General features: G+C 39.4%; 1 protein-coding gene across 3 annotated transcripts in view; it reads left to right on the forward strand.

Annotated features, from left to right (window-relative positions):
• The window catches only part of LOC102198978 (rho GTPase-activating protein 6), a 127,362-nt gene that overhangs the window by 70,879 nt on the left and 44,959 nt on the right, over positions 1 to 11,524 (forward strand). The window contains exon 1 of one of the 3 annotated variants that reach the window (XM_005730968.2): positions 2,862 to 3,249. The exons of the other annotated variants lie outside the window; for them this stretch is intronic. Within the exon in view, the coding sequence (XP_005731025.1) occupies positions 3,208 to 3,249 (42 nt within the window). The 5' untranslated portion in view covers positions 2,862 to 3,207. Of the gene's footprint in view, positions 1 to 2,861; positions 3,250 to 11,524 lie in introns of those variants that run through there. 3 annotated transcript variants of the gene reach the window in all.

Raw genomic sequence — 11,524 nt, forward strand, 5'->3', positions numbered from 1 at the left:
GATTTTGGTTCTGTTCTTCCTCTGTTTAGTGTTTACTCTGTTCTGCCCGTGTGTTCCTGTATCTAGTCCGCGTTTCTTAGTTTGTGTCCTTTCATGTGTAAGTTCCTGTTTTATTGTGAAGGTGAGTGTTTTCAGTTTGCCTCCCTAGTCTCGTCACATTAATCACTCCCAGCTGTGTTCCCCACCTGTGTGTAATCTCCCTGTGTTCTCTGAGTGTATTTAAGTTGTGTCTTCAGTCATAGTAGTTGCTGGTTCGCCTGTGTTGTTTCCCCTCGGTCTCCCTGCATCTCTCCATGTGTATTTCTCTGGACCTCCCTGCATCTTCGTTTCTGGTTTGTTTTGTTAGTTTTACCCAGTTTAGGTTCAAGTTTCATGTTCCCAGTGCCTTTGTTGTTTGTATTTCCTTCGTTAATAAATACTCACCTGCACCAGAGCTGCCGCGTCCTGGTCCTAAATAATTCCACACGGCTTGCAAACCGTGACAGATGAACGGTTGGAGTTCCAAGTTAGCAGCTAACGCTGTCTAGCAGGGTTAGCGATCTGCACTCAAAATACTTATGGGTTCAATTTTTGTATAATAAAATCCTAGAATTTAATTTACCAAAACTGAAGCACAGTCTTCTGGGATGATCTGTAGCACAAAGAAAGCCATCATATTAGTTATAATGATCAGCTAAAAATACTCCAAATGCACAAACAGTGCACACACAAAGTGCAGAAATCCAGTTTAATGTCAAAATACGTTTTGTGCTCTTTACTCCTGTAAAGTTGGAGGTTTTGACGTGGGAGTCTTTGGGGACTGACTCCTTTTTGGAACCAGCCCCAAGTGGCCATTAGAGGAACTGCAACTGTTGCCACTCGAGCATAATAATGTAACTCTTCCACATCTGAGGTTGACCCTTGGTGAGGATATGCTGTTACATTTTACAGTAGTAAACTATTTGTGGATATTGCTGCAGAAATACTACAACAGAACCAGGGCAATCAAACAGCTGCCACTATTATACTGCAAATTGTGTTTTCCGAATAAAACAGTACTCTTGACATAACTTTCCTGTAATTTAACAGTGAGAATTTTCCCCTAAACACATCTGGCTTCTAAAAACTAAGTCTGGCAATGGACAAAATGCTCACACCAGTGCTTCACAACAGGACTTTATAAACAATGGATGACGTCATGGTGGCTACATCTATCGTTCATGCAGAGTCTGAGGCAGTATTCCTGTAACATCATTTTACAAGTAAGCTGACAGGAAGCAACGGGTTACACACTGACGCATGTAAACAGGAGGATTCAAAGAGGCCTGACAAATGTTAATAAAGTAGACTGAGTTGGTTAAACATGTCTACCAAGTGAATTGATGGAACAATAACAGCAGATACTACAGGATGCAAGTGGAGTAGTTTTGACACAGATTGCTCAACGCTGGTTCCACATTAAGTATTTCACAAACTTATTTGAAATACACCAGCGGGGAGGGTGGAGAGGGGGTTTGGTGGCAGGGCGTAGGGGCACTTGCCTTTCATGGTCTCTCTTGAAAGCATATTTGCAAAGGGGAAAGCTCATAAACAAAAATTACTACCAAGTGTTACAATGGAAGCACTCGATCACAGTTTCAGCTCTGCGGTCCATCTGTTACACTCTCGCCTCTGTGATTTATTTCTTTTAGTAATTAGGCTTACAGCGAGCTATTTGTCAATGCTGGAAGAAATGTTGCATCTTTGACATGCCAACTTTCCCTAAAGGAGTTTGTTTTTAGCTTGACCAACAAGTATATATCTTTCTACGTAGCACTCTTAATTCTTATTCTCATGTATATATCTCATGTATAGCTCATGCACATATCTTTCTACGTAGCACTTTTAATTCTTATCCCTACTTTTATTTTTTCCTGTCTATTTAAGTGCTATTTATGACACTATTTAAGTGCTATTTATGACACCATGTTTGCACTGAAGCACCGCAGCAATTTCCTAATGTTGTAAACCTGCTCAACATTTGGCAATAAACCCCTTTCTGATTCTGATTCTGAAGTTGATTTGTTTTGTTTGTTTTAATTTTCCAGTGAGGATGGCAGAAATGAATCTGCTGTCAGGAGATTATTATTTTTTTTAATTATTATTATTATTTGTTATGATTCAACTTTTATCAAAAAACAGTGAAGTTTTGCTGGGGAGTATTCTGCCAGCCTGATTGTAACAGCGCGTATAGCTCCATATTATGAGTTATCCACAAAGAAAACCCTCCCAGTATGGGGTTTCTTCAGTCAAATCTTATAAACTGTGGAGCTCCATTTGTGGGTCACTGACATGAAAACATTTGCTCTACCCTGCTGTTGATAATCAAAAGCTTTTGCACTGCTGGTCCTCCTTCTTCAGAGCCCCGCCCATCCTTTGCTTTTCTCTCTCCGGCTTTTAGCATCGAGTACCCAGAAAAACGCTGAATAGACCGGAAAGAGGCGACTTTGTGATCAAAATAAAAGCACATATATGGTTCTCATGAGTTGAAAGTCAATGTACTGGTATAGTATAAGCTTGCCTGTGTAGTTATAGTGTTTTTTCCCCCCTTTGATTTGGAGTCATGATTTATTTATATAGCACATAACATTATGGGCAAACTCAATGTGCTTAACACAAAAGATAAAAACATAAAAAAGCTGTGTAGGTTTACTTCGCTTTAAGACAGGGATTAACATAGAAACACGTTTCTCCAGTCAACAAATGAACTGCAGTTTGTTTAGTTTGTTTCTGGTAATACAGTATCTGTAGGCCAGGGTTAAGTCTTAGTTTGAAAAACTACGCCGGAAGTATCAGTCAGTAGCGTTGCCAGCTTGATGTAGGTCTCTGCTCGCTGTCTCGCTTCTCTTCGCTCTGGTTCAGCATCTGTCTTCACAATAGTTTGCGGGGCGCGCAGTATGGATCCGTTACGCGTTACGCGCTATGGTGTCCCTTCTGGCACAGAGCGTTTCCTGACACGCGCTTTTCACTGCTGTGGAAACTCTTAAAAGGGGTTCTGTTGTGACTCGCAGTCTCCAAACTTCCAACATCTTTCGCTGTCTTTTAATGTGAGAAGAAGCAGAGCGCACAAGTGACCTGCGGACACATTTCCTGACGCGCACAGACACTTTTCTTTTTTGGAGGGGGAGACGTGGGATATCATTTACTGAAGCTGCATTATTTACTATATGTGGATAATTATTCGGGACGATGGGAGACTCCGTGTTCTTCGACAGGCAGAATTCCTATCTTGTAAGTACCCCCCTCAGGTTTATTAGCCGTGGATTAATGACAGCGACTGGAGCGTGCACTGAGACTCGAGGGCTTACATCTTGTAGTTTCTGCGCGCATGCCTGATAAAGATGTTCATTTCCTGCACGATGCAGTTGTGTATCGATATGAAGCCTCTCTCTCTTTCCTCATATCTGAGATCATGCATTAAAAAAGAGTGCCACGGAGAATTACCGTTATTTTATCAGCAGCCACTCAAAGCCAAATTAAAGCCCAATTCTGCACCAGCTTTTAGAGCTTTCACCTCATAAACGTCACTCAGTCGGTGTGAATCAGAAATCTGAACCTAAGCAGAGCAAAGGGGCCTCAACATGCCAAAGAAAAAAAAGAAAAAGAAAGAGAAAAAACTTCCTGTGATGGAACTTTTTTAAGAGGCATGTGGTGCGCAGAGCGCGTACATATGCACACACGCACACAAGACCACACATGCTTCCTGGTTTTTGAAAAGCAAGTCAGAAAGACAGAAACCTGTTGCCAGTTCGCTGTGGAGAGCCACAGGTGTTGTGTTTGACATTCTACACCTCGAAGAGCCGTGGCCCAAATGAAGGCAAAACACACAGATATGGGTCAAGGCTGTGTGGAGCGGTGTGGGCTGCTGTGAGAACTGCACCTTCAAAAATGTTTCCATCAGCGGTTTTTTTGTTGTTGTTTTTTTGTTCCTCAGTTTGTGTTTGACGTGTGTTTGACAGATTTCTGAATTCTGAAGATCGCCAGAAGGTCTGGTGAAGCAGCCACTTGGGTTGCTTTGCAGAACAGGTTCATTTTAACTGGATCGGTTTTTGCTGTAGACACCGATTCCTCAGCCACCCTTTCTCCTGCCATCTGCTGCCCTGTCTCATCTCAAGTGGTGAGGAATCCTCCGCTGACTGCTCCAGCGGTCCGCCTGCTCGTTTATGAGCAGTGTTTCTGTGGCTAGAAGCCCTCATAACGCTCAGAGCGCTGATTGGAAAACAATACAATTTTCTTTGGCTCGGCTGGCCATCGCGCTGTGGTCTGGATCGGTGCTTTGTAGCAGGCCCGTGTGGTGTGAATGCCATCAACACATGGCCCACAGTTACGTGCCTAAAATTCATCCAGCAGAGGCCAGTGAGGCTTTGGTGCAGTGACCAGATAGTTAAAGTGGCTGCCGTCTGTCTAGAGAAATGAAATCTGATGTAACTGGATTTGTATTTGTTTATTGAAATTGTGGTCTGCATCTGTGAGCCCAATAATAAATGGCTGAAAATCATACCGAAAGCCCTCAGAATGACTGCTCTGATTGGAGCAACACAAACAGCTTTTAATAATTGTAAAGCCACAATAAGGGGACAGCATCTTTAAAGTCATATTGATGGCTTAAGTTCTTGTTTGGATAAAAACAAAAAAACAATAGTAGTGCCCAAAAGAATGTGATCCACAGTACAAGCATCTAACATGACTTTCCTACCACCCTTAGGGTCAGGGTGAAGAGCTCAGTAAGTGGCATTCCTATTGAAGTTGCATTCCGACTGAATGCCACCCTGTGGACGTTTTCCAGTTGAGTACAACTGGGAGGAGATCAAAGGCAGAGCAAGAGGAAGTGAAGAAATGTTTATCCTATAGATTTGATGTCTTTTTGATTTTTGATGTTGAGCACAGGGAAGCTCGTCACAACATAGCACTCATAATATAGCAGTGTTTCTCCTGAGTCTTCTTTACTTAGACTCAAACAGTAAACTTAAGACAGTTATCACATTAAGCTAAAGTGGTATCAAGTAAGAAAAGTTAATAATGCTAGCTAGTAAGGTTATTAAATCCATAAGGCAACTTAAAGATTGTGGCTTATGTGTTTAGACTCAGTATGGTAACCTTGCACATTACCATTTTCCAAAGGTAGTTACAACCCGTTGGTTGTCCCAAATCCAAAGATAATTCTTAAGCAGTTAAGTTTCGTGTCATTTTTTTAAAATAAATGGCGCTTAATCATGTAAATCCTACATATTAACCTGTTTTCTTGTCGGTTTTGACCGTTAGGGGCACTATGTAATCAGTAAGCCTTGACTCAGAAGAGTAGATGATAGTTTCTCATTAATTAAAAGCCACCACTGAAGGAAATGTTTGTCCGGTAAAGACTACAAATGCTAAGTGGCACTGGAATGTCAGAGTTTCTTGTAAACATAGCTTCGTCTTTTGCCTCGACATTGTTGCAGTTCTTTTATTTTTATTTTTCACTTCAGCTTGTGCATGAGTATGTGGGTTCACTGAGGCTGTATGAACACATCTGGCATAGTTTCTCTAGATGTTCTACACTTAATAAAAGCAAAAATAAGCAAGTTTCGGAGTTGGGCACAAGAAGTTGAAGTGAAATTCATTCAGACAGGATGTATTGATTGTTAACATTTTAAGTCTTTCATTCGGAAACTTGGACATTGCTGTATTACAAAAAGCAGCCGGTAAAGGCATAAGAATTACATCCTGACAGTGCATCACAACCAAATACAAGTGAGTGTTCAGCCAGGATGTGCACTGTCGGCTCATAAATCGTAAATGCTTGGTATGATATGATATGACAAAGAAGTAATTCCAGATGAAATTGGACTTGTATTAATGGGGGCATTATGCCTCTTCAAGCTGCTTCTTACATGCTGCTGATAAACAAATCTGTTATTTTTTTTGTTCATGCCAGACTAGATAGATGGGAGGAAATTGTTTTGTAGATGTAGATTACAGGTTTTACGTGGTATTATGAGGATTATAACAATGATACACAGGCAACCCTTTTAGTCAACATAGGCAAGATTCATCACCCACAAAGACTCTAAAAATGTTAAGAGGAACAAATCACTCTTGATGTAATGGTTTATCAGCACTGAAAAAGGAAAAATACACAGCTGAGCTGCTTAAATACACAGCTGAGCTGCATAAAAGCTTTCTATCTTTAAGACAGCACTGCGTCTAACTTTCCTTCCGGCCCTGCTAGTTGTCTTTTAGGTGTTACTACTAAACTGCTAGATCCCATCTTATCGCTTAACATTTTTTAGTCCGGATAACAGGATAAACATGAATGTATATTAAATATTGATGTTGTAATTGTTAAAAAAAAAAAATCAGGCTTTCTTAAGTTCTCAGTCAGTGCTTGCTAAGCTATTTGTATTGTGTTACAATTACTTGACTTTTTATTTGTGAAGTGTTATACTTCACACCTGCAGAGGTCGCCAGTTTCGCTGTGGTTTGTAAAGGAAGGGGCTTCCAACCAATTTTCAGCCAGTAGGAAGAGAAACATAAACCCCACATGACGCTACTGATGCTAGTTAATGAGCTAAGAGCACCATTTTTTTGGGTCAGGAATGCATTTTAAATTGTCTTCTTAACTGTCGAAGATTGATGTTTGGTCAGAGGGTCAACAAGTTATAAATGGTAGCACAATGCGGCAGCTAGCATAACGTTTCAGGTTTAAAATGCATCCTTATTTCTAACTAGTGTGAAGTATAGGAATTCACATACTACACTAATAGACATGTCACGATATCAGAAAGTTAGAAGTTATAGCATTAGTTATTTTACGCTAGTTTAAGCATGCATGTAATGTTGCAAATATTTTAACCTACAAAACATAGTTGATTTCATAAAAACAATATCAGCTGTCACTTTTGCCATCTTCCCCATGTCGTTTTTCCGGTGTCCTTCTTTAGCATTAATAATCACCTAGAACAGTTGTAGGGATGTGTTTCAGCAGTTAAAAGTATTGTTGATATTATTTCAAGTGGCATCCCTACTAGGAGGTATACATTTTAGATTTACATTACATTTATATTTTACAAAGTGTACTATTTGGAATTATATTAACAGAAGCAGGAACATTAAGATACATGTCAACAATGCTAACAGCCTATGATTATGCTATTTTGTGAGTTAGTTATGCTATTTTGTCTAAGTGAGTTAGACTTGTCATTATATAACATTAAAATTATGTAAAACTGAAATTGGTAGAGGTTGTTGATATTTTTTTAACCTAGTTCATTAAAAGAAACACTGGACAAATTACCATCTTGACCTTAAACTCAACAGCCACACCGTAAAAAAAAAAATCCTAAAAAAACAGTAATATTCCGGCAGCTGGGGCGCCAAAATAATACCAGAACAGAAATAACAGAAAATAAATTTCTCATGAAAATACAGTTATTTTCAGTAATGACAATACAGTTTGTTGCCCTAATTTTACATGGGATTTTGCCTTTCTCAAGTGCTTTTAAACATTAAATTAGGAACATTTTAATGTGATTAAACAATGAAATTACCTATAAACAAGGTCAATGAATGCAGCAATATGAATAATAATACTTAAATGTACAGAAATATACAGTTAACGGTTGGTTTAAATAATAATGGATTGCATTCATATCGCGCTTTTTGAGACCCTCAAAGCGCTTAACAATTCCACTTTGGCCATCACCAGTAGGTGGTAGGTGAAGTGTCTTGCTTAAGGACACAACTACCGAGAGTGTCCGAGCCAGGGCTCGAACCGGCAACTTTCTGATTACAAGGCAAAACTGCCAACTCCTGAGCCACGATTGCCCTAAATAACAACAACAACAATAATTATTTGATGTAAAAAAAGTTTATAAGAATCATTTTATATATTTTTCCATAGCATTACATTTGAGTTTAACAGTTCAATCTTTCAAATAACGGACAAATATATGTGAAATTATGATACATTTGTGAATGTATTTTAACAATATAAATATGCATATGTACAGACAAATACATGTAAAAAACAAGAAAATTATGTTTTATTACATTTACAGTGATTTTACGTTAATTTACATTTGAAGTGTAAAATCAGTCTATTTATGTGAATTTAATGATATTCTAGAAAAACAGTACAAAACTGTAAAATACACAGTAAAATACTTGTATGTTACAATTGTTTTTACAGTGCATATTATGGTGGTCCCCTAACTCGAGGACATTTTAGTAGATTAAAGTAAGTGAGATCTAACAGTCTAATGCTATTCTATCCAACAGTTAATATAATTAACTGGTTATTTCTTGTCTCACACTCTTAAATGTCATTGAACAAGTTGAATAAAAGAATCAGTGGTCACTGAATCAGCCAAAATGTTTGTTCAGTCCACTAGACTAGTTCAGTCATTTATTTAGCAACCACAGTGATTGAACACATAGGCTCAAACAGGACAATCAAGTCGTGTGTGCCACATCAGAAGTTTAGTGTCTGTTTTGGTTTATTTAACCTACTTCTGTTGGGTTTGGCCCTATCAGTTCAATATTCCATGACAAGCTACAGGACTGGTGGGTTTAACTGATTAAACTTTGTTAATGACTTGTGAGTTTAGCTGTGGGTCATGTGCACCATGAAGCACTACGTTGTCTGGATGTCATATCGTAGCAACGGAGAAGTGAAGGAACAAGGAAGTGTCAGAACACGAGTTTGAGTGAGCTAATCTTGGACAACAGCCAGTTGTAGCACCAATAGTTTGCCAGTAGTCCAATAATGATTGTCTTTGTCTTGAATCTTTTTTTGTATTTGCAAGTGTTAGCAAGCGATTACAAGTTTTCCTCTTTAAGAAGGCCACAATTCAGATGAGGGGGTATTTTTAGAGTCAGAAGTCTTGATATAGTGAAGAAAAATCCAGGAAGTCTTGTTTTATTTTAATTAACTATACTTTAAGGTAGCAGCTCTTTAGTTACACTGAGAAGTACAAGGGCAGACAGAGCACAACTCAAAGGAAGCATTGATTAAATGATTGATGAGACTCCTGCATTAGCTTTTTAGTCTTAAACTCTTTGTGTCACTGATCAAAAAAAAAAAAAAACGCTACATCTTCCTCAAACCACCCAGAAATACTTGTCAGCCTCAGACTGCTTAGACATCCTCCCTCTTCTTTTGTATTCAGCTCCTCTCCTCATTTTCCTGCGTGCCATTGTTTTCAGGAACTTGAAATTCTTCTTTCACCTCCTCCCTCCACCTCTCCTCCTCTAATTTAGAAATGCTGGGAGCAAACATTTTTATAGCACTCTTCTTACCTGCCGATGTGTGACCTTGTTCTATCTTGGAAAGTTTGTTTGCTTTAGTCCGCTGCCACTGCCACTCCCAGTACAAATAGCCTTGGGAGGCACAAGCCTTTAACAATGCCAATTGCAAAAGGTCAATTGCAAAATAAAGAGGCTTTTTTGCAGATTGAATGAATCTTTACATGTTATCTAAGAGCAAACAAATGGCCGTCCCAGGCTCTTTAGTGACTGTTGTGAACAGCTGGGCTCGTGCATGTCTTTGGGTGTTTGGACGAATGGCATCAACTATCCGTGCAGCTCCTTACTCATCAGCAGAGTGTGTCTATTTACTTTGATCACAAGTTTTCCAAAGCACACCCCAATCCAGACGGAAAACTTAGCGGGAGTGGAGGTTTTGTTCACGGGAGTGCACTTGGTAAGAATGCACTGAGTTGTCGGCTAAATTTGCACTTTTGAAGCAATAGTTTGCCAATCAAAGCTATGTGAAGGTCTTGTTGACCTCTTGTAAAGTAAGTCATGAGTTGACACTGCACATGCTCAATAGCATGGCACCTTGTGGGACTTTTGCACGGATATGGCAAGTGTAGAACAGTTGCAGCGTGGCAGGAAAAAGAAAACCCACAAAGGCAAAAAAAAAAAAAAAATGGCCTCTGTGCGTTCCATTGCTGTCACTTTTGGCTCGTCATGACAACACTGTCAGTCCCTCGTTTTTCTTCCTAGACCCATCAGGGAAAGGCACTTGTTTTATTATCAACAGCGAAAGAGAAGTCCGCCCTCCACTAAAAGTCTTGTCTTTTTATGGAGACGTCGAAGGCTGAGCGGAGGAAAGCAGAGTGGAGGAAACACAGAGGAGAAAGTTCTGGCGAGATCTGATCCAATGTTTGGAGGCAGATGTGCTCGGAGAGGCAAGAGTCTGTCTCTGAAGCTGGATAAAATATGTGCTCTAGATGTTTTAAGGAGTTTGATTTACCACTCCTGCTTGCCTTTTTCATTAGCTGATCCAGAGGTGTGTCTTTGTTCAGCCCGACCTAAGGGACTTGGCCAGTAGGCTCCAGTAAAGGTTAGGCACGTTTCCTGGTTGTTTGCGCACAAATCCGCCAGTGTATGTTGTCCGTCATCGTGTTGCTGTGTGAAAGTGAAGAAGCATTACATCATAGTTTGGGAATTTTAAAGAATCCCAGCAGCATGTTGCTACGAGATGGCGTAATGAGCTTGAATCAAGGGAGAACTTATCCTGGGTTTCAAGTTTTGAGATGTTTTCATACACACAAAGCAGAGCTGGATTCTAAATATTAACAGATTGTGCTGCCCCACTGAGAAATCCCTACTTATGTTTTCAACACCTCAGACAGCTGTTGCTCTCCGGATAACCTAAAGGAGTTGGCTCTGCCAAAAAGCTGTTAAGTCTCCTTGCTTTGCACTTTCTAGCATCAATAATAGTGAATTTGTGTCGCATAGCAATCTGATGAGAAAAGTAAATGCTTGCAGACTTGAGGTTACATGGAAAAAAGTGACCCTTACTGCTTACATGGGGTTAAAAATACAATTTAAAGTCAATAAGTAATAAAGGTAAAACTAAGGCTACTGTTGAGTCATTCTATCGAGCATGAAGTCTTGTTTTGCTGCTTCAGTGTGTTGCTGAAGGTTAAAGGGCATGGGGGGAAAGTGAGTCTGTGGGTGTTTTTTCTTTAACAAGGTACATCTGCTTTTCCCCGACAAAAATGCTCATGTACCAATCGGTTCCATGCTGTATACAACATGACCTCACAGGGGAAGTCTTAGATTAGATAAAAGAAAATTCCATGAGACAGTCACATAGTTCATTAATTAAAAAGATCAAATTATCATTCACATGATGGGCATCCGACTCAGCATCACATTTACTGATGAGAGCCAAAGTCCTGATGTCACATTTAGTCTAGCTGAGTCTTAACTACCTCAGTACAGTTTTTCACTGAGGTTTTTGTGCTCCATGTTCTCTTTCAGGACACAAATAAGTCCCTACAACAGCAACTATTTCTTTTCTTTACATTTTTCCAGCATTACTAAGTGTACCATGTTATAAGATAAGATAAGATAAGATAACCTTTATTAGTCCCACACGTGGGAAATTTGTTTTGTCACAGCAGGAAGTGGACAGTGCAAAAGTTATGAGGCAAAAATTAGGATACAATAAGAATAAATACAGTACACAGCTGTACAGAATAGAATAAATAAAATACTATATACAGTAGAATAAAAT

Source organism: Pundamilia nyererei, unplaced genomic scaffold (assembly GCF_000239375.1).
Source record: "Pundamilia nyererei isolate P.nyererei 1_Seehausen unplaced genomic scaffold, PunNye1.0 scaffold00040, whole genome shotgun sequence".
Taxonomy (NCBI): Eukaryota; Metazoa; Chordata; class Actinopteri; order Cichliformes; family Cichlidae; genus Pundamilia; species Pundamilia nyererei.